This window comes from Peromyscus eremicus, chromosome X (genome assembly GCF_949786415.1).
Source record: "Peromyscus eremicus chromosome X, PerEre_H2_v1, whole genome shotgun sequence".
Taxonomy (NCBI): domain Eukaryota; kingdom Metazoa; phylum Chordata; class Mammalia; order Rodentia; family Cricetidae; genus Peromyscus; species Peromyscus eremicus.
Genome location: NC_081439.1, coordinates 56,883,380 through 56,910,942, shown reverse-complemented (window position 1 = coordinate 56,910,942; position 27,563 = coordinate 56,883,380). Strand labels below are relative to the sequence as shown.

Sequence of the window (27,563 nt, the reverse complement as noted above, 5' to 3'; positions counted from 1 at the left end):
GTTTGTTTAAGGAACCTAGAGCCTCACACATGCTAGACAAGTGCTCTGCTACTGAGGTATATCCCCAGCACTCTTCATTTCTTAAGGCAGGGTTTCACTAAGTTGCTCAGGCTGGCCTGAACTCTTTCTATAGCTCATGCAGATTTTGAACTTGCAATTCTTCTACCTCAACCTCAAAGGTGCTGGAATTCTAGGCTTGTGCCATGAAATCCAGCTATTTCTTTTTTAAATTTAATTTTTTCAGACTTTCTTACATTAGTACTGTGTTAACATGATTTCCACTCCTTCCCATTCAACTCCTATCATGTCCCCTTTCCAAACCTTTCAAATTCACAACCTCTTCTTTATAAAACCTGCTGAATTCATTTAGTATTGCTTAAATAAGAGCTTTAGTCCTTGGTTTTCATCCCCCTACATCCCTCTTAGTTTTTTTTCTGAGACAGGGTCTTGCTTATATGTAAGCCCACTGTGGGCTGGATCTTCAGATCTTCCTGCCTCTGCTTCCTAAACACTTGTGCACCACCACCAACAGCTTAGGCTCTGTCCTTGAAAACCTTCAGTGTCTGTTTGAGGTGCAGGACTTCGTCTCTTAGGTGTTTGAATTCCAAGTATGTTCAGTGCCGAGCACTGGCAGGGAGGGAAAGGGGCAATGGAAACCTCTCCGGGCCATTACAATAAGATAGCTTCCACTCACGAGTTCAAGAGAAACACGCGCACATTTTACTCACTCTCTCAACTCCTTCACTTCGCTCTCAACACTCTCATACCGCCGCACAGTTTGGAAGGGAAAGAAAACACCAGCGGTCACGTGAAGACGTAGCCCAATATGCAACGCCAAACTAGCTAAACTAGCCAGCTAGCGGCAGTGCGCAAGGGCGCAGGCGCAAGACCTTCCTGGGCGGGGCTCCGGAAAGAGCGCTGAAGCACCGGATCCCGGATTGGCCAGCCTAAAGGCGGACGGTTGGTTCTACCAGTCTGGTTCGTGCGCCGAGCTTGTGTAAGGCGGGAGCGAGCGAAATTCAAGCGTGGCTTTACTGCGAATCCATTTCCCTTGATCATGGAGGCTTCTCAAGGTTCAGCGGAAGTGGAGGCTTTGAGCCCACAGCTGGCTGCGAGTTATCTGAGGTATGCTTGGGCATCCAGGCGGGACTAGCTTCCCGTTCCTGGCCTGGGGTTGGGGGTGGAATGGCTCCCACGCCCCCCTAGGAACCGCTTGTGGATTTGACCAGATTTCTAACCTGGGGAGCGTCTTCCCACCCCTCACCCCACCCCCCGCCCTGCCATATTAGTCAAATAACTATCCAGTGTGAACTGTTTAAGAGCCCGAATTTCAACTAACTGATGAAGTCCTTGAGTCTTTCTAACCTGCCAGCCGTCAGACCTGGGCGGAAAAGAGGGAAAATGGTCCCCAAGTTGTTAGTAAATGGGATCTGAAACAGAAATGCTATGTAGTGTTTGATAGAGGCTGTAAAATGCTTCATTTCCTGACCAGAGCGTTGACATTAAAGAAAAGAATGGCCAATTATAATGGTCGGTGAGCGAGGGAAAGGCATCATCCAGAACAGGAACCGTTAAGCTGTGTGACTGAATATGCTTTCACCAGATGGCTGAGTCGGAGCTTGGTAATGTGGAGGGGAATATTTAACTATTAAAAATTGTAGTACAGGGCTGGAGAGATGACTCAGAGGTTAAGAGCACTAACTGCTTTTCCAGAGGACTCGGGTTCAATTTCTAGCATCCATATAGTGGCTCACAACCTTTTGTAACTCCAATCCTACAGGATCCTGTGCTCTCTTCTGGCTTCCACAGTCACTGTACCCATGTGGTGTACAGACATACATGCAGGCAAAACACCCATGCCCATAAAATTAATTTTAAAGAATCTACATAAAACATAAGCAAAGGGCTTTTTCTTAAAAACATACTAATGTTTTTTCTTAAAAACACGCTAATAGTGGCAAACAAATGCATGAAAGGATGCTCAAAACCACTCATTGTTATGCCTGGATAGCGGGGACCCCCAAAAGGCCGCCACGGAGACCGAATCCCTTATATAAAAGCAAGGAGCCTTTATGTTCAAGCTCAGAGCTTGGACTCTGTCCAACACAGCAGTGAGAGCAGAGAGCCCTGAGCTCAGGCAGGGTAGGGTTTTTATCATAGCAGAGGTTGGGGTGAGAGGATTTCTAGGGTTCAAGACCCTGATTGGCTGACATTTGTCTAGGGGTATCTGTAAAAGGGAAATAGGGGTGTGCTAGGCTCAGGGACATCTGGTGGTCTTATTTAATCTAAGAGTTGAAACGTTTGGGGATGTCTGGTACTTCCCCTTAGATGCTGGCTCATCCCTGGGTTAGCTTATGGCTTTTCCTGGGTCTGGGTGTTGCCTGCCAGTAAGCCTGTCACAGAAGCTGTGTCTGGGCCTCTAAGCCTGCCATGGCAACTTCTCCCCCCCACATCAGTAAAGGGAAGAAAATCACAACTACAGTGGGGTGTAGGGCACCCCTCCCCTTCCCCCGGACTGGACTGACTTACAGATGGTTGTGCTGGGAATTAAGCCCAGGTCCTCTGGAAGAGCAGCCAGTGCTCTTAACCACAGTCATCTTTCCAACATATAGGTGTATGTGGTTAACGTGTAGATTTTTTTTTTTGAGGCAGGTTTTTACTGTGTGTAGCCCAGGCTGCTCTTGAACTCTCATCCTTTTCTCTCAGCCTCCAGAGTGATGGTATTCCAGGTGTGTAACCCCAGGTCCCACTGAATTAAAGTTGGGTGCCGGCGGTGGACAAAGCTACCGGTATTCTGAGGAGTTCTCCCTCCAGGGACCTCCTCTGAGGTAAAAATGTAGAAAAACAACTTCAAGACAAACCGGAGTGAAGCCAAGTTAGTGAGTCTATGAATATTTAGAGCTGGAGTCAAGTAAGAAAAGGACAGTACGTGGGGGTATGCTTCACAAGAGAGTTGGCTCTCCTGTGTCTTCACAATGGCTGTCTCTATATGAAAGCCTGTGGCTTTCCAAGTCAGGTATCTCAAAGGATGTAGTTTACAACAGGGTTTGATTAAATCAAGCTTAAAATGTAATTAAGTAAGAATATATGAGCTGGTTTACTTGTTTTTCTTTTTTCTTTTTTTCTTTTTTTTTGGTTTTGGTTTTTCGAGACAGGGTTTCTCTGTAGCTTTGGAGCCTGTCCTGGACTAGCTCTGTAGACCAGGCTGGCCTCCAACTCACAGAGATCCACCTGCCTCTGCCTCCCGAGTGCTGGGATTACAGGCGTGGGCCACCACCTGCTGGCCTACTTGTTTTTCTTAAAGAATGTTCTTTTGCAAGTGAAAGGTTTTATGAGGTTCATTGTTTAGATTTAGGCCTGAGACCAGTGCTAATTCAGGGAAACTCAAGGTTACAAACTTCCGGCCTTAAATAAACACAGTTTGTTTGTTGTTTTTAACATTCGCCTTTGAAATGCCTTTAGGAAAACACACTCTCTGTAGGGAGTTTTGGCTTTGTCAGTGTGTTGAAGTTTCTTGATGCTCCATCATCAGAAAGGGCAAACTAGGTATCTGAACATCAACTCGTCAGATTTGCAGATATTTCCCCCAATTATATAAGTTGACCTTTAGCTCTTTAAATTTTGTCTTCCCCACACCCAGGGTATTGTTTGCACACACACACACACACACACACACACACACACACACACACACACACAATGGTACATGCAGAGGTCAGAGGATAACTTGCTCAAGTTGGTTTTCTCCTTCTACAGTGGTGGTCCCTGGGATTGGACTCAGGTCATCAGGTTTGATAGTATTGCCTTTGCACACAGAGCTATCTTGCTGGCCCCACTTGAACTTTTTAAATTACATTTACTATGTCAGGGAGTATACTTGAATGCCATGGAGTGAATGTGGAGGCCAGAGAACAATCTACAGGAGCAAATTCTCCTGCTAAGTCGGTTCCGGGGGTTGAACTCAAGTCCTCACACAGGGCTGCAAGCACTTTTATGCACCAGAGCCATCTTACCAGCCTGCCTTTTCTCTCTGTAAAACAGTTTATTGTGGAAGGTGCTTTCTTACTGTGTTATTTGATGCACAGAAGATTTTACTTTTTGCCCTTATTTATTTAACTCATAAAATAGCCTGGTTTCCTAAAGGAATACCAATAGCTTTGTCAGTCTAGAGCAACCAGTCCTTACAGGGGCCACTGGATACTCACTGCCATTGAGTGCAAGGAAGCCCTTCTTTCTGCAGGTATCAGCAAAGCTAGGAAAGGGCTTTTTGCCGGGCATGGTGGTGCATCATGTCTTTAATGCCAGCACTCAGGAGGCCGAGGCTTCATCTAGTACTTGTAAATTCACAATCAAAAGTTTAAAGTAGTATAAAATCTTAGGAGCAAAACAATTTACAATGTTCATTTTTGTGTGTGTTTTTGAGACAGGGTCTCGTTATCTAGACCAGGCTAGCCATAAATTCCTGGATGATCTTACTGCACTATGTCCTGAATTCCGGAGAGTTCTGGGATTACAGGTGTGTGCCAGCAGATCCAGCAAGTATTCAAGTTGTGTTTCGTTTTTAGGACAGAAAGGGTTTATTTTAGCTTATACTTCCAGGTTACAAACCATTACTGTGGGAAAGTCACATTATATTCACAGTCAAGAACAGAGAGAAATGAATGAATGCATGCTTTTCAAGTTTTGCTTTTTTGTTTTTCGAGACAGGGTTTCCCTGTGTGGCTTTGGCTGTCCTAGAACTCAATCTGTAGACCAGGCTGGCTCGAACTCAAAGGTCTACTTACCTGGCTTTGCCTCCTGAGTGCTGGGATTAAAGGTGTGCATCACCACCGCCTGCCACAAGTTTTTAATAAATAAAAATATTTATTGTTCTTAAAATATAAATAAAATATATACAATATTCCAGGTATAGCAACACCAGAATTTCACTTATAAAAGAGGTATAGTTTGGATTTATTAATAGTAAGTTCAATTTTTTTTTTTTTTTTGGTTTTTCAAGATAGGATTTCTTTTTGTAGCCTTGACTGTCCTAGAACTAGCTGTGTAGACCAGGCTGGCCTCAAACTCACGGAGATCCACCTGGCTCTGCTTCCCAAGTGCTGGGATTAAAGGCATGCACTACCAACTGTCCTGCTAGTTTACATTTTTTTCTTTTTTCTTTTTTTTAATTTTTTGAGACAGAGTTTCTCTGTGTAGCCCTGGCTGTCCTGGAACTCACTCTGTAGACCAGGCTGGCCTCGAACTCATAGAGATCCTGCTTCTGCCTCCCGAGTGCTAGAATTAAAGGCATGCACCACCACCACACAGCTAAATTTACAATTTTTTTTTTATGTATATGAACAAATCCAGGTCCTCTGCAAGAGCAGCAAGTGCTCTCAATCATTAAGCAATCTCTCCATCCAGGTAAAGTTTTTTCTATAAAAATGTATTAGTGTCTGTGTGTACATTATTTGTGAGTGGTGGCATGAGTGTGGAGATCAGAGGACAACTCTTGGGTTTTTAGAGTCTCTCGGTGTAGCCTAGGCTGCCCCTGAAACTAGAGATCCTTAAACCTCAGCCTTCTAAATACAAGGATTATAGACATGTGCTACTATGCCATGTTTAAGTTATTTATTTTCACAAATATGAGTGGGCTAAGGTGTGTGTGTGTGTGTGTATAAAAATACATGTGCATGCTTTATTGTATATATTGTTAATGATAGCAATTTTGAAAAGGAAACAGCAATCTCCATCCTTTTTTGGTTATGCTGAAGGTTGAACCTGGGGCTTTATGCTTTACATATGTTAGACAAGTGCTTTCTCATTGAGCTACATCCTCAGCCCAATCTACATACCCGTTGATAGGAAAATTGTGAAATATATAATAGTGCATCCATATCTGTACACTGGTATACCATGGAGCTGTTAAAGAAATAGTGTATAGCATGAAGGAATAGTACATTCTTTTCAGTTTCAGTGTTCGTGCAGATTATCTTACCAGTACTCTGTCCTTTCAGTTTCTTGAATTCCTTTTTTGAGGTTCTCTTATCCTTTTCCTTTACGCCAGTTAACGTCATAGTTGTACCCTATGCCTTGCACTACTAGTTAACGTCATAGTTGTACCATATGCCTTGTACTACCAGTTACCACAGCACCTCCTGTATTGACCACCTTGGAGAGACATGGATGGATCCTGCTGTGGTTTGACTATGGCTTGATCCCACCGAAACTCATGTGGAGATTTAATTGCCAAAGTAATGGTCTTGAGAAATAGTGGCCTGGGGCTCTGGGCCTCTGATGAAGGGATTAACTCTCAGAGCAAGTTTGCTTCAGTGTTAGTCACTTTCTGTTGCTATAACAGAATACCTGGGAAAAAAACAGTTTAAGATTTATTTAGGCTCCCGGGGCGGTGGCGGCGGCAGCACATACCTTTAATCACTTGGGAGGCAGAGGCAGGTGGATCTCTGTGAATTTGTTGCCAGCCTAGTTTACAGAGTGAATTCCAAGACAGTCACACACTGTCTTCCTGTCTCCAAAACCAAACAACAACAAAGATTTATTTATGCTAATGATTTTAGAGGTTTTGGTACATACTTGGCTGGCTGCATTGCTTTTAGGCCTGCCTTGGGTAAGGCAGAAGCTTCATGAGGGAGTAGCATAGCAGAGAAAAGCAGAAGGGGAGGGGAGTGACCTGGGACAATGTGTACTTCTCCTGTGTGCAGTCTCATGCTTCCTCCACCTGGGCCCCATCTTCTAGGTTCCACACACTCCCAATGATGCTATCAGATACTGATTTCATCAAGGGATCGATCAATCCTTTGATTAGATTAGAGTCATCAGGATCCAGTTTGGGGCTCAAAAGCCCCATCTTTGAACATTACACTGTTACTAGGCCTTCGGTGCAGTTTTTCTTTCTTTTTTAATAATTAGGGTTGTTGTTTTTTTATTTTTTTCTGTGCATGTGTGCATCTTTACACACACTTGTGGAAGTCAGAGAGCAACTTTTGTGAGTTGATTCTGTCCTTCCACGATGTGGCTTCTGGAAGTTGAACTCTAGCTATCAGATTTGGTGTCAGGTACCTTACCCTCTGAGCCATCTTGCTGGCCTGAGGTTTTAGTTGGGGGCGGGGATAGTTGTGAGTGTAACGCACGTGCATGGATGTGTGCAGATGCCTGCATCTGTGTGCAGATGTATAGAGGCCAAAGAAGGACACTGTGTATGCACTCTGTCACTCTCCATTCTATTTCTTTGACATAGGATCCTTACTGAAAGCAGAGCTAGGGTGGTGGCTAGCAAGCCCAGGCAGTCCTTGTGCTTTGTTCCCAACAGCACTGCAGTTACAGGCGTGCACATAGTCAAACCCAGCCTTTGATGTGTATGCTGGTGAGTCCTTAGAGTTGTGCAGCAAGTGCTCTTACCCACTGAGTCATCTCTCTAGCTCCCATACATGAGTTTTTAAGATACGAATACATTTCTTATTCAAACCATAACGATTCCTTTTGTCCCTTGTCTGTCTTTCCTTTTGTTTGTTTTTTTTCCCTTGTCTTTCTTTTGCATCCTGTTTCCCCTTCTACTTTTCTGCCATGCATAGAGCATCATGTAGTATTCACCAGAAGCTGAACAAGTACTAGTACCATGTTCTTGGATTTCCAGAACTATGAGCCAGAAATAAACCTTTATGAATTATCCAGCCTCAAGCATTTTGTTATAGCAACAGGAATACACTGAAATGGACCCCCACTCAAATTTGGTTCACATACCAAGACTTCTGGTGCCACACACCCAACCAAGATGATATAAAAAGTATATTAGATACATAAGGGGCTTTCTGGAGAAAGAACAGATTTCTAACTCTGATTTGAAAGTGACTTGAGAAAACAGGGAAAGGACATATATTTGGGGATTTTATCCTGGCTGGGGTGGTACTAAGGTGAAGGTCCCTGTGTAGGCACTGAGACATGGCATGGTTTGAAATTCCTTCTGGTGCCAAAGGAAGGTTTGTTTTCTGCTTGCCCAATGTAAGCAGACAGAGAGGCGGGGGTGGAACTGAAGAGTCAGCAGTGTGTTAAACTTTCTCATTGCTATGACAAATGGCTGGCAGAAACCATTTAAGAGAAGAAGGATTTTATGATTTATTTAGATGGAGTCTCATGTAGCACTGTGTAGCTGAAGCTGGCCTAGAACTCCCAAGAGCTAATTATAGGTGTGTGCCCCCTTGCCTGGCCGGGAGGATTTATTTTTGTTCACAATTCCATAAGTTTCAATCCATCATAACAGGAAGAGTGTGACAAAGCAGAGCAGTAACATGTCCCCAAAGACATACCTCCAGTGATCCTCTTCCTCTAAGGAAGCTGTTTCCCAATAATATTATCATAGTATGAATCCACTAGGGCATCAGTCCATTCATTATGTCAGAGCACTCAGGATTGTACTGCTCCAGGAACTGTTCTTTACAAGCCCAGAGTTGTGTTTTACTCACTGCTTTTTCTGGTTTTTTTTTGTTGTTGTTGTTTTGTTTTTGTTTTTGTTTTTTGGTTTTTTGAGACAGGGTCTCTGTAGTTTTGGTGCTTGTCCTGAATCTCGCTCTGTAGCCCAGGCTGGCCTTGAACTCACAGAGATCCACCTGGCTCTGCCTCCCGAGTGCTGGGATTGAAGGTGTGTGCCACCACTGCCCGACTTTTACCAACTTCTTAAGCATTTCTAAATTCAATTAAGTTAAATTAACCATATTAATTGCAGCCACACTTCATTAATGGAATATCACACACACACACACACACACACACACACACACACACACACACACACGGCCTCATGCTTGCTAGGCAAGTGCTCTATTCTTTTCACTTTAAAAATTTTTGAAGTAGAGCCTCATTAAGATACTCAGGCTGGCCTTGAACTCAGGTATCCAGGTAGCCCTTAAAACTTGTCATCCTCATGCCTTAGCTTTTCTAGTGCTGAGATTATGGATATGTACCACTAGACTTGGCTAGAATCACATTTTGTTGTTTATTTTTGAGACAAGGTCTCACATAGCCCAGACTGGCCTCTGATTGAATTTCTGGTCTTACTGTCTCTACCTCCCAAGTGCTGGGATTATAGGTGTGTACCACTATGCTTGGCTAGACTCACTTTTTTTTTTCAAGACAAGGTTTCTCTGTGTAACAGCTCTGGCTGTCCTGGAACTCACTCTGTAGACCAGGCTGGTCTCAAACTCACAGAAATCCACCTGCCTCTGCCTCCCGAGTGCTGGGATTAAAAGTGTGTACCACCACCACCTGGACAATGACTCACTTTTTAATTATACTTTCCTTATCTGAATTTTAAGCATTCCACTCTCCCCTGCCTTACTTAGTGTAGGATGCCAGTGTGAATAACCATTTGACATCACTGCATCACTGGGCTCTACAGTCCTCTCATGAGGTCTTTTCACTCTCCCTTACTCAGTTTGGGCTCTCATTTTTTCTCTTTACATAGCCTGAAGTTCAGAGTCAGTAATATAGAAACTTCCTTGCATATAATTGTAAATTTCTCTTCCCTGACCCCCTGTATTTTTATCCTCTTGGCAAGACTACAACCTTCACGTGGATATTACCTTATATGGGTAAGAAAGTGTAGCCGGGCGGTGGTGGCGCACACCTTTGATCCCAGCACTTGGGAGGCAGAGCCAGGCGGATCTCTGTGAGTTCGAGGCCAGCCTGGGCTACCAAGTGAGTTCCAGGAAAAGGTGCAAAGCTACACAGAGAAACCCTGTCTCGAAAAACCAAAAAAAAAAAAAAAAAAAAGAAAAAGAAAAAGAAAGTGTTAAGGGCCATGGTAGAATCAAGGTCACCAATCAGTTGGCTCTAAAATATAGAGATTTCCTCCAGATAATTGCAAGCGTCCTTAAAAGTGGTGGAGAAAGGTAGGAGATCCAAGTGATACTGTGTAAGGAGGACTCAACAGATTTTTGCTGGCTTATGAGATGGAAGTAGCTGTGATCTAAGAAATTCGAGCAGACCTAGAAGCTGGAAAGAAAAGATTCTTCCTAGACCCTCCAGAAAGGAATGCAGTCCTACTGACACCTTGAATTTTAGCCCAGTGAAACCTGTGGTAGACTTCTACAGAACCATAGGATAGAAGGTAATATGTGGCAATGAGCATGGTGATACCCACCTGGAATCCTAGCACTTGGAGGCAGAAGCAAGAGGCTTACTGGGAGTTCATGCCCAGCCTGATCTACATAGTGAGTTCCAGGCCAGCTAAAGTTACATGGTGAAACCATATCTTAAAACTAACAGGAAAGATAATACGTGCCTATATGGTAGCCTGTGCCTATAATCCCAATGCTCAGGAGGTTGTGGCAGTTGCATTAAGTTTGAGATCAGCCTGAGCAACATAGTTCCAGTCAAGCTTAAGCCATAGAATGAGACCCCTATTTCAAAAATGATAATACAGGGTTGGAAAGATGGCTCAGCGCTTAAGAGGTCTGAATCCCAGCACCTACATGGCAGCTTACAACCATCTGAAACGCCAGTTCCAGGGGACCCATAGGCACTATGTGCACATGGTGCACAGACATACATGCAGGCAAAACACAAAGTGAGGGGTTGGAGAGATGGCTCAGTGGCTAAGAGCACTGGCTGCTCTTCCAGAGGTACTGAGTTCAATTCCCAGCAACCACATGGTGGCTCACGATCTGGTGCCCTCTTCTGGCCTTCAGGGACACATGCAGACAGAACACTGTATACATAATAAATAAATAAATTTTAAAAAACACAAAATAAGATAAACATTTTTTTTTTTTTTTGGTTTTTCGAGACAGGGTTTCTCTGTGTAGCTTTGCGCCTTTCCTGGAACTCACTTGGTAGTCCAGGCTGGCCTCGAACTCACAGAGATCCGCCTGGCTCTGCCTCCCGAGTGCTGGGATTAAAGACGTGCGCCACCACCGCCCGGCAAAATAAGATAAACATTTTTTTAAAGATAATATAGTCCCTCTCTTTGTGTCCTTAGAGATCAGTTCTAGATTTCCCTTGAATACAAAAAGCTGCAGGTACTCAGTCTCTCATTTAAAATGGTATCATATCTGTGTCCTAGTTTAAATCATCTCCAGATTACTTACAATGCCTGATACAATGTAAATCTATGTATGTAGTAATTAAGCTATTCTGTTTAGGGAATAATGATAAGGAAAAAAGTATGCATTATTTTATTTCTTAATTATTTGTATGTCTGTATATATGTGTAGATGTGTATGTGAGTGCAGGTGACCTCAGAGAACAGAAAAATGCATTGTGTTTGCCTGGGTTATGGGCTGTCGTAGCTTTCTGATATGGGTGCTGGGAATCATAGCTTGGTCCTATACAAGAGCAGTACACGCTCTTAACCACTGAACCATTTCTTCAGCCTTCCATATATTTCCAGTCCACTGTTAGTTGAATCTGTGGATATATAAACCATAGATATGCAGGATCATCCATAATTATTGTCAAACAGGCTCGTAATATTACTTGGCAGTCATCTGTTCTACTAGATAGATGTTTCTTATCATTCTGCTTTTCAAAGCCTCAATACCCCCCTCATCTCTGACCCACTGGATTGATGGAAGCAGTCAGAAGAGACTGTCCACAAGCTTCTCCCTGTCAACTCATGTCCTGATGTTGTTCCCACTCTATTTACTGCCTTGTGTCCTGTTACTATGGGTAGACTTTTCATGTGTCTAGTTGAGGCTCTGGTATAAGGACTTTGGTCTAACTTTTGTTGTTGCTAGAAAACAAACAGACAAGAAGTACTTTTGTTTTGTTTTTTATTTTTCCCAGACAGGGTCTCTCTGTGTAGCCCTGGCTCCCCTGGAATGAACTCTGTAGACCAGGCTGGCATCAAACTCATAGATCCATCTGCCTCTGCCTCCTGGGTGCTGGAATTAAAGGCGTACACCACCACTGCCCAGCCAAAAAATACCTTTAAAGCTGGTGTGGGAGGTAGAGGCTAGTCTGGGCTACCTAGAAAGACCCTGGCTTTTTAATTTCTTTTTAAATTTTTTTTTAAATTGAAAATAGATTTTTTTCATACAGTATATTCTGGTTACCATTTCTCTTCTCCCAAGTCCTCCTAGAATCTCCCCACATCCCTACCACCCAAAGCTACAACTTTTCTTTCTTTTTCTCATTAGAAAACAAACAAGTTGCTGGGCGATGGTGACACATGCCTTTAATCTCAGCACTTAGGAGGTAGAGGCAGGTGGATCTCTGTGAGTTCGAGTCTAACTTGATCTACAAAGCGAGTTCCAGGACAGCCAGGGCTACACAGAGAAACCCTGTCTTTTTTTTAATAATTTATGTATTTTTATTTTATGTGCATTGGTGTTTTGCCTGTATGTCTGTGTGAGGGTCCCCTGGAACTGGAGAGTTACAGACAGCTGTGAGCTGCCATGTGGGTGCTGGGAATTGAACCTAGGTCCTTTGGAAGAGCAGTCAGTGCTCTTAACCACTGAGGCATCTCTCCAGCCCCGAGAAACCCTGTCTTAAAAACCAAACCAAACAAACAAAAAGAAAACAAACAGGTATCTAAAAAATAATAATAAAAGCAAGGAAGTTTTCCAATTTTCAGTAATACTGAGATTGATCAGAGGGCTCACTGGTCATAGTCTAATTCTTTGCAAACTTGAATTCCCCCTTTATGATGAAGTAATATGTTGGAGAAACGTAGCATTTTGTGAATATCTGGTTTTCTGCCTGCCTTTCCTCCTTCCTTAGTTAATTTCTCCGGTATTTTGTCACAATAATGAAAAAGCTAAGCAACACAAAATGGTCCATATTATCAGTGTGACATATTTCTGTTGATTTTTTTTTTGCCTTTGCCTTTGCCTGGCCTGGAGCTCACTATGTAAATCAGTCTGGCTTCGAACTCAGATCTGCCTACTTCAGCCTCCTAAAGGCTTATAGGTTGTACCATTACACCCAGCTCTGTTGACCTTGATCACCTGGCTTAAATTTTGTTTACCAGTTCATCAATATATAAGGTTAATTTTCCTCTGAGGGACCCTTGTCCATACTGTACCATTTGTTAGTATGTTAGTTAGCATGTTATAATGGGCAGCAGACATTTAAGGAGTAGGAATTAGGCCTCATTTCATTGAGGGTAGAAGGTTCACTTTATTTGACATTCTTCTCTGTGGGAGGTTTGTCTCCATATTTATTTACTCAATTTTATTGCTGTGGGCTCATGAACATTTATTTCATACTTTTGAGTTATACACTACAATTCAAGGTGTTCTACATCTATCTAAGCATGGGGATCCATCCGGTTCAGTTGGTTCCTGAGTCACCTTGACATATCCACATCTTTACAGAGCTAGGCTTTTTGCTTTTTGTTTTTGTTTTTGTGATACAGGGTCTCTTGTAGCCCAGGCTGGTTCTGATCATCCTCCTTTACCTTTGGAATTCTGGGATTATAGCCGTGCACTACCACACCCATTCAAGTTAGCTTTTGTGGTTTTTTTTTTTTTAAGATTAGTTTATTAAGTATACAGTATTCTTCCTGCATGTATGCCTGCAGGCCAGAAGAGGGCACCAGATCTCATTACGGATGGTTATTAGCCACCATGTGGTTGCTTTGAACTGAACTCAGGACCTCTGGAAGAACAGTCAGTGCTCTTAACCTCTGAGCCATCTCTCCAGCCCCACTTTTGTGGGTTTTTTTCTACCTCAGTATTCTGAACATATCTCTACCAGTGCATTTAACTCAGTGTATTTAAATCACAAAACAACCTACTTTTCTTGGACTCCAGGTTCATCTTACATAGTTTATTACTTGCCATGGTCCTAGAATCAACCATGTTTTCAGAGAGCTGGTTCCTTTAATTGTGGAGTTATATTAGAATCCTAGGTGTAGTACTAAGTGTGCTTATTGCTACTATCCTTGCTTCTAGACCCTCTGATGACAGAGAGCAAGTAAGCAGATGTGTATACTAACCCATGTGTATACATGTCCAGATATTTCTCTCTACATTAAAGTAGACATGGATTTGTACCATTGTCCCAGCTCTGCTCTGTCCCTCCGTAGCTGTCTCTCATCATGTCTACTGTAAACTCCTACTCCAGCAGTCAGAAACTTGGCTCTTACAATCTGTCATCAGTCACTCACCTGTTCAAGTCCACTATCCATGAATTATCCCTGTTAAAACAGAAGTTCTACTGGGCGGCGGTGGCGCATGCCTTTAATCCTAGCACTCAGGAGGCAGAGCCAGGCGGATGTCTGTGAGTTCGAGGCCAGACTGGTCTACAGAGTGAGATCCAGGACAGGCTCCAAAACTACGCAGAGAAACCCTGTCTCGAAAAAACAAAAAACAAAACAAACAAAAAAAAAACCACAGAAGTTCTGGTGATTATGTTCTCAGTTTGTCCTGTACTGTCACAACATAGATCATTGCTGACACCAGATGGGTGGAGGAGATTCACACATTTGCACACATACTTTGAAGCAATTCCAACAGTTTCTATTGCTGGGATAAAACATCATGACAGAAACAACTTGGGAGGGAAGGGGTTTATTTCACCTCACAGCTTACAGCCCATCATGAAGGAAGGAAAGTCAAGGCAGGAACTGGAGCAGAGACCACGAAGGAGTGCTGTTTACTGGCTTGCTTGCTAGTGGTTTGCTCAACCTGCTTTTTTTTTTTTTTTTTTAAGGCCAGGACCACCTGCCCAGGGGTGGTACTGCCCACAGTGGGCTGGGCCCTCTCACTAAAACACTACATCTACAGACTTGTATACAAGACAACCTTATGGAAGAATTCTCAATTAAGATTCCCTCTTTCCAACCAGACTGGTTTAATCCCGGCACTTGGGAGGCAGAGGTAAGCATATCTCTGTGAGTTCTAGGCCAGCCAGGACTACATCGAGAGACCTTGTCTCAAAATAAAATCCCTCTTAGATATGCTATAGGTTTGTATATATGTTATATGTACAGGTTTGTGTCAAGTTGACAAAAACCAACCAACACAGACTGAAAGTCCTAACCCCTTGATCTATATACTTCTAATAGTCTGTGATAATTTCTCTCTCTCTCTCTCTCTCTCTCTCTCTCTCTCTCTCTCTCTCTCTCTCTCTGTGTGTGTGTGTGTGTGTGTAGTGTTAGATGTATAGGTGTGTGGGTGCATGTATATGAGGGTGCATGTGCATATATCATGTGGAGGTCAGGTACATCCTCAGCTGCCATTCTTCAGGCTCTATCCACCTGCTTTTTGAGGTAGGATCTCGCATTGATCTGGAACTCACCAATTAGGCTAGGTTGACTGGCCGGCAAGACTCAGGGATCCTCCTGTCTCCACCCCCCACCCAGGTTTGGGATTACAAGTGCTTGCCACTACTCCCACTTTTTTTTTGGTTTTTTGAGACAGGGTTTCTTTGTGTAGCTTTGCGCCTGTCCTGGAACTTAGTCTGTAGCCCAGGCTGGCCTTGAACTCACAGAGATCCGCCTGGCTCTGCCTCCACCGCCCGGCCACTACTCTCACTTTTTGCATGGATACTGAGGAGCAGACTCGGGTCTTCATGCTTGTATGGCAAGCCTGTTCTGGCTGAACTGTTTTTACAGCCTTTGCAACTTTTGAAACATTTTATGTGTGTGTTGTACCAGACTTTTTCTTTTGGGCCACCAACCAGCTCCCAAATCATCACACGGAGACTTACTAGTAATGAAGCTCGGCCATAGCTTAGGCTTGTTTCTTGCTAGCTCTTATAACTTAACCTGTTTCTCTTTATCTCTGTTTTGCCTCAGGGCTTTTTACCTTTCTTCTGTATATCTTTCTTTCACTGCTGGCTGGCTGGTGGCTGCCTGGCTTCTGGCCCTAGGCGTGTCCCCCTCTTTCTCCCTCATTTCTCCTCCTCCTCTCTCTCCAGCCTAGATTTCTCCTCCTGCTTATTCTCTCTGCCCATCAGCCCCGCCTGTCCCTCTCTACCTAGCTATTCAGCGTTTTACTAGACCAATCAGGTGCCTTAGGCAGGCTAAGTGAAACAAATGTAACATACTTTTACATAGTTAAAGTAATATTCTGCAGCATAAACAAATGTAACCCATCTTTGCCTAGTTAAAATAATATTCCAGCCAGGTGGTGGCAGTGCACACCTTTAATCCCAGCACTCAGGAGGCAGAGGCAGGTGGATCTCTGTGAGTTCGAGGCCAGCCTGGTCTACAGAGTGAGCTCCAGGACAGGTACCAGAACTACCCAGAGAAACTCTGTGTTGGAAAAAACAAACAAAAATAATAATAACATTCCACAGCAGTATGTGCCTGAGTGTGTGAATATGCACCATGTGCATGCAGGAGCCTGTGACAGGCACTTCCTACCTTGCACATTTTTGCTTTGTTTTGGATATAGAGTCTTTCCATGTAGACCTTGCAATTCTGGAATTCACCGTATACATTGGAGTTAAAGACAGAACTGAACCCATGATCTCTGCCAAGAGAGGTCTCTTAACCACTGTGTTCCCTGTGATGATTTTAATACATTGAGTTATTATATAAATGCACTGTGTGCTGGATAGTTTTATATCAACTTGACACAAGCTAGTCCCCTGAGAGAAGGGAACCTCAAGAAAATGCCTCTATAAGATCAGGCTGTAGGCAAGCCTGTAGGGTATTTTCTTAATGGTTCATGGAGGAGGGCCCAGCCCACTGTGGGTGGTATCTTCACTGAGTTGGTGGTCCTGGGTTCTATAAGAAAGCAGGCTGAGTAAGCTGGGTGAAGCAAGCCAGTAAGCAGCTCCCCTCCATGGCCTCTGCATCAGCTCCTGCCTCCAGGATCCTGCCCTGTTTGAGTTCTGTCGCAACTTCCTTCAGTGGTGAACAGTGATATGGAAGTGTAAGGTGAATAAACCCTTTCCTTCCCAAGTTGTTTTTTTGGTCATGGTGTTTCATCATAGCAGTAGTTACCCAACTGAGACACACTAAGTACACTTACTGGGAATATTGAGGCAGAACAACAAACAGATTACCCAGGACATGGGGTAAGGAAAACCTTAAGTGAGGCCTGAACTGTATCTTTTTAAAAACTTCTTACTGGTATGTATTAATTATATAAAATAGTGGTTTCATTATGACACTTTAATGTGTGTGTGTGTGTGTGTGTGTGTGTGTAGACAGTACTTTGATGGTATTTATCTCCCTATTACTCATTTAAAATGATTTGTAGAACCATCTGGTTGTTTTGTTTGTTGTTTGTTTGTTTGTTTGTTTTGCAAATAACATGATTTCCTTCTCTTCCTCCTCCTCTTTTTTTGAGACAGTATTTATGTAGCCCTGGCTTTCCTGGAACTGCTGTGTAGACTAGGCTGGCCTCCAACTCACAGATCGGTCTGCCTCTGCCTCCTAATGCTAGAATTAAAGGTGTGCACCACCATGCCTGGTGACTTTCTTCTTAGTAATATCTGAGTAGTGCTCCATTGTGCATACAAATATATGTGAAAAACATTAGTCTCAATCACCTGGCTACTTTTATGGCTCTGAACTCTTACATCCCAATACAGAGTCAGAAGATCTGATGTTGAAGCCCAGAGATCTGTGTCTTAACAAGCCCCCTCCCAAGAAAGTCTGTAGAAAATTGAGAATCGTTGTCTTATTTTCTTTGTGGTACTGGAGATTGCACCTCAGGCGTTGTGAATGTTAGGCTAGTCTCTACCATTGAGTTATATTACCAGCCTGAGAATGAACGGGTTGTTTTGTTTGTTTGTTTGTTTGTTTAGCCTTTTGAGACTGTGTGAAGCTTAGGCTGGCCTTGAACTAACGATGTTCACACTGGAGTTGGTGTGGCACTGCCTCCACTGGAATTACAGGTGTGAGGTGTCAGACCTGCCTCTGAGAATCTTTAAAGGATGAGCGCGGTGAAGTGAGCAGAGTGTTCTAGGAAGAGGACGGTGGTGTGAGCCTGCACTTAGAGGACACAGAAGCATGATGGGTGTAAGCGCTTGGAATAACATTTGTAAGGCCTTCGATCTGCAGGTCTTCCAGCACAGCACTCAGGAGGCAGAAGCAGGCAGACCTGCTTGAGTTTGAGGTCAGGCCAGTCTGGTCTAGTCTACACAGTGAGTTCCAGAATAGCCAGGGTTACATAGGAATATACTATCTCTAAAACAAAAATGTGTAAGGTAGGAAGTGACTAGTAAAGGCAGATGGGTCATAGGTTGCTGGCTATGTCAGAGAGGACTTGTAATACCAGATTAAGCAGCTTAAACTTTGTCCACCAGAGACATTTTTGAGTTATCGCCATCATCGAATGCTTATGCCGGGCATTTCGCCTATTGATACTATCCAGTTCAGTGACATTCATTATATTCCCATAAGTGTGTGGTGTGTTCAGATAATTGTGCACCTTTCACTAGCTAATTTTAGGACATTGTCATTACCCTCCAAAGAAATTCGTGCCTGTTTAGCCATCACCTCTCCAGCCCTAGTGGGTTATAAAGTGGTGCCTCATTGTGGTTTTGCTTCAAGTTTCCCCATAACCAACATGGAGCATCTTTTTTTTTTTTTAAGATTTATTTATTATTATTATGTATACAGCATGTATCCCTGCAGGCCAGAAGAGGGCACCAGATCTCATTAAAGATGGTTGTGAGCCACCATGTGGTTGCTGGGAATTGAACTCAGGACCTCTGGAAGAGCAGTCAGTGCTCTTAACCTCTGAGCCATGTCTCCAGCCCCCTGGAGCATCTTTTTATGTTCTTATTTACCTTTTATTTATTTTGTTTTATGTTTTGGGGGTTTGTTTGTTTTTGTTTTTAGTTTTCAAGACAGGTTTCTCTGTGTTGCCCTGGCTGTCCTGGAACTCACTCTGTAGACCAGGCTGGCTTGGAACTCACAGAGATCTGCCTGCCTCTGCCTTCAGAGAGCTGGGAATAAAGGCTTGTGCCACCACACCCAGTTCTAGAAAGTGTTTTTATTCTCATTTTTTAGGAACCTCCATCTTGTCTTCCATAGAGGCTATACTCATATACATTCCCAGCAGTATATAAACATTGCTCCCTACCCAGAATTCTTGCTTTCTTGTCTTAGTTATTCTAAGTTGAGTGAGATGGAGTTTCTTTTCATTTTTTACTTATTTGTGTGTGTGTGTGTGTGTGTGTGTGTGTGTGTGTGTGTGTGTGCATGCAGAGGTCAGAGGACAGCTCTGGGGACTTCCTTCCTTCCTTCCTTCCTTCCTTCCTTCCTTCCTTCCTTCCTCCCTCCCTCCCTCCCTCCCTCCCTCCCTCCCTTTCTTCCTTCCTTCCTTCCTTCCTTCCTTCCTTCCTTCCTCTCTCCCTCCCTCCCTCCCTCCCTCCCTTCCTTCCTTCCTTCCTTCCTTCTGTAATGGCTTCCAGAGAGTGAACACAAGTTGTAAGGCTTGTGCTGAAAGTGCCTTCCCTGGCTGAGCTATCTTGCTGGGTCAGGATGGAGTCTCATTGTAGTTTTTATTTGCATTTCCTGATGACTGATATTGAGCATTTATTCATATAATCAATCCGTTGTCCATTTTTATTTGTGTTTTTTGAAATAGAGTCTCATGTAACTCAGGTTGGCGTCAGATTTGCTGTGTAGCTCAAACTGACCTTGATTCCTAGTCCTGTCTCTACCTTCCAGGTGTTGAGATTATAGGCATAACACTAACTGTATTTCTTCTTTGTTTGTTTTGAGGCAGGGTCTTAACTCTAGCCCAGGCTGGCCTAGAACTTTAAAAAGGCTTTTTTTTTTTTTACATCTCTCTGTCTGTCTATCTGCCTGTCTGTCTATCTGAGTACAGGTTGGTAGATGCACATGACACAGTATGTTTGCAGGTCACAGGACAAACCTGAGGAAGTCAGTTCTCTCCCTCTACCATGTGGGTTCCAGGGATCAAACTCAGTGGTCACGCTTGGTGGCAACCCCTCTACCCCATTAAGCCATCTTATCAGCCTGGCCTAGAACTCTTGATCCTCTTCTCTCAGCCTCTGAAGTGCTTAGAGTACAAGTGTGTATTTTTTCTTTTTCTTTTTTTGGTTTTTTTGAGACAGGATTCTCTGTGTAGTTTTGGTGCCTGTCCTGGAACTCACTCTGTAGCCCAGGCTGGCTCGAACTCACAGAGATCCCGTCTGGCCTCTGCCTCCCGAGTGCTGGGATTAAGGTGTGCCCCACCACTGCCCAGCATCTGTGTATTTTTTTTTCTGTGCTAATATCTGCCACCCTGAATTAAGGGCTTTAGAAACCCAACTTAGTTACAGGGCTGGATGAACCTCAGCTGGTAAAATGCTTGCCTAGCATGCACAAAGCCCTGAGTTCACACACAGCACCACACATAAATTGAGCATAGCACATGACTATAATCCTAGCACTCGTGAGATGGTTAGAGGCTGGGGGATGAGAAGTTCAAGGTCATCCTTGGCTATATAGTGAGTTTAAGAAGAACTTCATGGGGTGCTTGAAATTGTCTTTTTTTAAAAAAAATCCCAACTACAGTCTGGATTCAAAATGGACTCTGAAGCTCTCATAGAGTATTCAGTCTGTTTCCTTTCTTTCTGTTTTCCTCCCTCGCTCATATTGGCAATTGACCCCAGAGGCTCCTTCATGCCAAGCAAGTATTTTACCACTTGAGCTATATCCCTAGTCCCATGTCATATTTCTTTTCCTTTTTTTAAATAGATATGTGCAAGAAGCCAAAGAAGCAGCTAAGAATGGAGATCTGGAAGAAGCATTGAAACTTTTCAATTTGGCAAAGGACATTTTTCCCACCAAAAAGGTGATCAGCAGAAATCCAAAAACTACAGGAAGCTTTGGAGCAGTTGGCAGCCGACGAGGACGACGAATTCACAGATGTGTGCAACTCTGGCTTGCTGCTTTATCGAGAGCTGTATGAGAAACTCTTTGAGCACCAGAAGGAAGGCATCGCCTTTCTCTATAGCCTATATAAGGATGGAAGGAAAGGGGGCATCTTAGCAGATGATATGGGACTGGGAAAGACTGTTCAGATCATTGCTTTCCTGTCTGGTATGTTTGATGCTTCACTTGTGAATCATGTGCTATTGATCATGCCAACCAATCTCATTAATACCTGGGTCAAAGAGTTTGCCAAGTGGACTCCAGGAATGAGAGTCAAAACCTTTCATGGCTCCAGCAAGGGTGAGCGTACTAGAAGCCTGACACGGATTCAACAAAGGAATGGCGTCATTATCACTACCTACCAAATGCTAATCAATAACTGGCAGCAACTTGGAAGCTGTAATGGACAAGCATTTGTATGGGACTATGTCATCCTTGATGAAGCCCATAAGATCAAAAGTGCCTCTACCAAGTCAGCAATATGTGCCCGTGCTGTTCCTGCAAGTAATCGCCTCCTCCTCACAGGAACACCAATCCAGAATAATTTGCAAGAGCTCTGGTCCCTATTTGATTTTGCTTGCCAGGGCTCCTTGTTAGGAACATTAAAAACTTTTAAAATGGAGTATGAAAATCCTATTATTAGAGCAAGAGAGAAGGATGCTACCCCTGGGGAAAAGGCCTTGGGACTTAAGATATCTGAAAACTTAATGGAAATCATAAAACCCTATTTTCTCAGGAGGACCAAAGAAGAAGTGCAGACGAAAAAGGCAGACAACCCAGAGGCCAGACTTAGTGAAAAGAATCCAGGTGTTGAAGCCATATGTGAGATGCCTTCCCTTACCAGGAAAAATGATTTCATTGTTTGGATACGTCTTGTGCCTTTACAAGAAGAGATTTATAGGAAATTCGTGTCTTTAGATCACATCAAGGAGTTACTAATGGAGACACGCTCACCTCTGGCTGAGCTGAGCGTCTTAAAGAAACTCTGTGACCACCCTAGGCTGCTGTCTGCACGAGCCTGTCATTTGCTGAATCTAGAGGCTGCCACATTCTGTGCTCAGGATGACGATGAGCAAGAAGGTGCCTCAGATGTGCACAGCATTGATCACTTAACTGACAATGCACTGATGCAAGAGTCTGGAAAAATGTTATTCTTGATGGCCCTGCTAGAAAGACTTCAAGATGAAGGACATCAAACTCTGGTGTTTTCTCAGTCAAGACAAATTCTCAACATCATTGAGCGCCTCTTAAAGAATAAGCACTTTAAGACATTGCGAATTGATGGCACAATTACTCATCTCTGGGAACGAGAAAAAAGAATTCAGTTATTCCAGCAAAATAAAGACTACTCTGTTTTTCTACTTACCACTCAAGTAGGTGGTGTTGGCCTAACGTTAACTGCAGCAACTAGAGTGGTCATTTTTGACCCTAGCTGGAACCCTGCAACTGATGCTCAAGCTGTGGATAGAGTTTACCGAATTGGACAAAAAGAGAATGTTGTGGTTTATCGGCTAATCACTTGTGGGACTGTAGAGGAAAAAATATATAGAAGACAGGTTTTCAAAGACTCACTAATCAGACAAACTACTGGGGATAAGAAGAACCCATTCCGCTATTTTAGCAAACAAGAGTTAAGAGAGCTCTTCACAGTTGGGGATCTGCAGAACTCTGCAACCCAGATACAACTTCAATCTCTGCATGCTGCTCAGCGGAGATCTGATGAGAAACTAGATGAGCATATTGCCTATCTACACTCGCTGGGCATAGCAGGAATCTCAGACCATGATTTGATGTTCACCCGTGACCTGTCTGTTAAAGAAGAACTTGCCATGCTAGAAGACTCTCTATACATTCAACAGAGAGTGCAGAAAGCTCAATTCCTTGTTGAATCCGAATCTCAAAATACAGTGGAAAGACAAAGAACTGGAAATGAGGAGGCCTGGCTCAAAGCACTTGCAATTCCTTCTCAACAGAAGAAGAAAGGTCCTGAATTGAACAAACCCCAGCCTCGACCTTCACGCATTCTCCCTAATCCTACCCAGGTAGAGGCTCTCAGTTCTCAAATGGCCAATATAAGCATTTATGACCAGTCTGCAGAGAGTGAGCCCCAGGATCACTCCAAGGGATATGATGTTACTTTGCTGCAAGGTGATCCGCACCACTGTGAAAGTACATTTGATGCTGGCACTGCAGCTACTTCTGCCCAGGAGACTGGAAATATAGGAGGAGTTTGGACTGACTCTTCACTGGGACCTGCACAATGTTTTGCAGCTGAAAATGAAGCTGTGCAAAAGAAGGCATTACAAGTGTCGCCTGGGCAAGAGTCCCTGCCAGAGAACCTTCTGGGAAGTTTTAATTATTTACCTAGACAATCCATCAAGGCTGATCTTGGGGCAAATTTCGATCTCCAGGATAGTGTGCTTTCATCTCACGGCAGTCCCGCAGCAAATGAAAATCAAAACGTAGAGTCAGATGTACACACGATTGAAATATCTGATGTCTTGTCAGCATCCTCTGGTGCACCGCAGGGTGCTCCAGCAAGCCAGGCCCAGTTGGAGTTGGAAGAGAACCTTTTAGAATCACCACCACAGTATGCATGTGACTTCAATCTTCTCCTGGAAGACTCTGTAGACACTAGACAAAATCTCTCCAGCAAGTTTTTGGAACATGTTGAGAAAGAAAATAGCTTGCAAAGCCCTGCAGCCAGCTCCAGGGCAGAGTCAGCCCTTAATCTTAGTTTGGATTCTTCTAATAAGAGTGATGAAGAACCAGACGTGATTAGTGTGAAAACCAGAAGCAAAGCTAGAAGGATCCTCTCAGACGATGAAGATGAAGAAGATGCTTTTAAAGGTATTTCCAGCACAAGTTCATTAAGCATCTCGCCCTTTCAGTTCTCATCTGTGAAACAATTTGCTTCAACTCCCCAAAATGACACCAATCCACCTAGAAGGTTCTTTTCACCAAAAATCCCCGATAATGTGAATACATCCTTGAATTCTAGGAGATCTTTGGCTTCCAGGAGGTCTCTGATCAATGTGGTTTTAGATGACGTGGAAGATATGGAAGAAAGGCTTGGTAACAGCAGTGAGGAGGAGAGTGCTCCAGGTCATTCAGAAGAAGAAGAGAACAGTGACGACGACGACGAAGATGACAAAGCCTCAGCGTGCACAGAACAGGGTCCTGGGGAAGCACAGGCCTCGGGAAACAAGCCCAGCAGCTTCTCTGTGTCTGAGCCTGGTTCTCGGGCCCCAGAGAGCTCTGCCTGTGCCCCTGAGCTGTTGTCCAGTGAGCCTTTGGTTGATCCTCCCCAGGATCCGGCAGCGGAGGCTGCTGATGACTACGAGACTCTTGTAGCTCGTGGCAAAGAACTGAAAGAGTGTGGGAAGATCCAGGAGGCTCTTGACTGCCTGGTTAAAGCGCTCGACATAAAGAGCGCGGATCCTGAGGTCATGCTCATGACTTTAAGTTTGTATAAGCAACTTAACAGTACCTGAGGACTTCATGGCTGTTAGTATGTCCAAAGTGAAACAATATAAAAGTTTTGTTCAGTATTTCTTCTCTTGAATATTTCATTTTTTCCTTTTAGGCATATTTTACAAACTTTTAGAAGTGTTTTTTATTTTTCGTTGATACTTCCTACAGTTTTTGTGAAACTATTGGGTTATTTTTTACTCTGAAAAGGGCCATCTTGTCTTGTCAGTTCGGATCAGAAAATTAAAGTGACTTTCTCAAGTGTTTTCTTTTCCGTTCATTTTCTTTCATGAAGTGATAGGCAGAAGTACACAAAAAACTCTCCAGTTAGAACAAGAGCTTGTCGTTCAGCATTTCCAATCCTGAGACATCCTAGTAAAGTGGTGTTTGTGCTCCCAGCCTAGCTGCAGACAGTACCTGTGCTGGCATCCTCCAGCACTCCTAGTCCGCCCTGGAATCTCTCTACCAACGGATCAGTCATTCTCCTCTCACCCTTGACTGCTTTGCTTCAGACCAGTTATGCTATGGGTTGGGGTTTTGTTTTTTGTTGTTGTGGTTTGGGTTTGTTTGTTTGTTTGTTTTAGTTTTTTGAGACAAGGTCTCTCTACGTAGCCCTGGCTGTGCTGGAACTCACTCTATAGACCAGGCTGCCCTGGAACTCAGAGATCCGCCTGCCTCTGCCTCCTGGGTGCTGGATTAAAGGTGCTTGACACTATGCCCCATTTATGCTGCTGTTGTTGTTTTTTTGTTTTTGTTTTTGTGGGGTTTTTTTGTTTGTTTGTTTGTTTGTTTTTGTTTTTTGTTTTTTTTTTTCCGAGACAGGGTTTCCCTGTGTAGCTTTGCGCCTTTCCTGGAACTCACTTGGTAGCCCAGGCTGGCCTCGAATTCACAGAGATCCTCCTGGCTCTGCCTCCCCAGTGCTGGGATTAAAGGCGTGCGCCACCACCGCCCGGCTATGCTGCTGTTTTAATGTTGTCACATCCTCTCTTTGGGTTGTAGACTAGATAGAATCTGATTCACCCTCAGAAACACGTGCAGCATGGTGTACGCTGTCACCCAAGAACTAGGCTAATGTTTAGAAGATGCCTTCTGGATATTGATCAGATCACACAGGCCTCTTGTTTCATTCTTACCGTAACCTTTGAGGTGCAGAGTGAGTGAACTGCCCATGATGAGACAGTAAGACAGGAAACGGACTTAACCTTGTGCTGAATGAAGAGCAACTATGTAGCACTGATCTCTTGACTTTCATCACTTTTGACGTGTGGTGGTGGGAGTCCATACTGAAACAGTTCTCTGGACAACAGCCAATGCCCTGCTATTCAGTTCGGCTACTACCCAGGGTTAGCATGAGACGACAGGTTTTAGGCCTCAGTTCCCCAAAGACTGCCTTCACGGGGTAGTGTAAGAGTTTTCTCCCGTGTGGGAGGGCTAAGCAATGTCTGCCCCTCCTCCAAAGGTCCTAATGGCAAACCAAAGTAGGATTCATCCTGGGGAACCAGAGTGTATGGGCTTCCTTACAGTGCGTAGATTGGGGGTTATTGAGCGGAGTGTGAGTCAGCAAAGTAGTCCCACTGGAAAGTCCACCCAGCCTGGGTGATGGCTTCCCCTTGACTGCAAAGACGGAGCCCCTTCCCCGAATCCTTTCCAGCCACATACAATTGGAGCAGCTGGGAGTGCTTGGGGAAGGGTTCAGCGGCCCTCCCCGCCCCTCCTGTGAGGGAACGTCAACCAGCCCAGCTGTGGTCAACCAGCCCAGCTGTGGTGCTCGAGACGCAGCTGCTCTGCCAAAGGATAGTGCTGAGTACCACATGGCTACAAATGGGGTTCTCATCACCCTCCAGCTCACTGAACTTCCCAAAACGGTTTACTATACTTAGTTTATTAAAGAAAAGGAACTTTAGGAACAGGGAAGAGAAAGGATTATTAGGTATAAGTATGAAGGAGGTTGTGGGGAGCTTCCACACCCCCAGGCAACACCACAACCTCAGCAACTAGGTGTATTAACCTAAACCTTCCCAAACTCGTTGTCTTTTGGGGGGGCGGGGGGAGGTTCGAGACAGGGTTCCTCTGTGTAGTTGTGGAGCCTGTCCTGGAACTCTGTAGACCAGGCTGGCCTCGAACTCACAGAGATCCATCTGGCTCTGCCTCCCAAGTACTGGGATTAAAAGATGTGCGCCACTACCGCCCGGCATACTCTGTTGTCTTATGCTGTGCTAGGGATCTATGTTAGGGTAGTTTTGGACGATTAATGAGATAAGTAAGCATGCTTGATTAAGTAGTTGGCCGTTAGTGGTTAATTAACTCAAGTCTATAACCGTTGAGGTTGGGCGGCTCCGCTCCACTAATGAAACCTTGGTCTAATGACTACCTGCCTCCCATCCCAGAGCTGGAGCAGGAGGTGGGGGGGCGGGTGTCTAGCCACCAATCATTTCATCCGCAAACACTGTTCAGGAGGTTTTCAGGGTTTTAGGAGCCATGTGCCAGGAGCCAAGAACAAAGACTAGTTTTTCATAGCTCCCCCTATTTAAAGCTCCCAACCGTGCTCCTAAGAGACACCCCCCCCATGTGTGGATTAACTGTTACCCCACTCAGGTTCCGTGAATGCAGGGATTCACCTTGTTTTGTGCACTAAATGTATTCCCAAGGTCTAGAAGAAGTCAGTTTAGTTGATAACTGTTCAATAACCATCTGAAAATGAAGTCACTTAACAGGTTTGTTGAGCACCTATTCCCACCAAGGTTGTTAAATGAGGACAGGACACGGTCCCTGTTCTAGATGCTCCACACAGAAAACTACACAGGGCAAGTGTTCAGAGGAAGAAGCTTGGGCCTGACCCCTGAGGCCAGTTCAGCTTGCTACCAATAAGTTTATCAGTGACTTCACAGAAGCTATTTCCTAGGTCCCCTGAAACCAATGGGTCCCACTAGATCTCCAAGCCTGGGAAAAATGCTTGTCCGAATATCCAGCTTCTGGCCTTTTCACCCCACATTCAAGATTTAAGGGGACAGCACAGGCATTTGGACTATGGCTTCAGCCCTGCTCCTGCCGAACTACAGGTAGCACACAGAGCCTTTGCATGCTCCACTGCTCCTGGGGTGTCCTGCAGCTTCTTTTTTCCCTCAAAGCCTTTATTATTATTATTATTATTATTATTATTATTATTATTATTATTATTATTATTAAGAGATCTTCTATTCATTTTACATACCAACCACAGATTCCCCTCTCCTCCCTCGTCCTTCCTCCCCTCCCCGGTTCTCACGTCCAAGGCAAGGTCTCCCGCAGAGCCTGGCACACTCAGTTG

General features: G+C 44.1%; 1 protein-coding gene across 1 annotated transcript; it reads left to right on the top strand.

Moving 5' to 3' along the window:
* Nucleotides 1-978: 978 nt before the first annotated feature.
* Ercc6l (ERCC excision repair 6 like, spindle assembly checkpoint helicase) lies at nt 979-24,464 on the top strand. The gene is given in 3 exon segments (XM_059250923.1): nt 979-1,125; nt 20,609-20,717; nt 20,719-24,464. Coding segments are annotated over 3 exon segments (3,738 nt in total). The 5' UTR covers nt 979-1,057; the 3' UTR covers nt 24,280-24,464.
* The last annotated feature ends 3,099 nt before the right edge of the window (nt 24,465-27,563 follow it).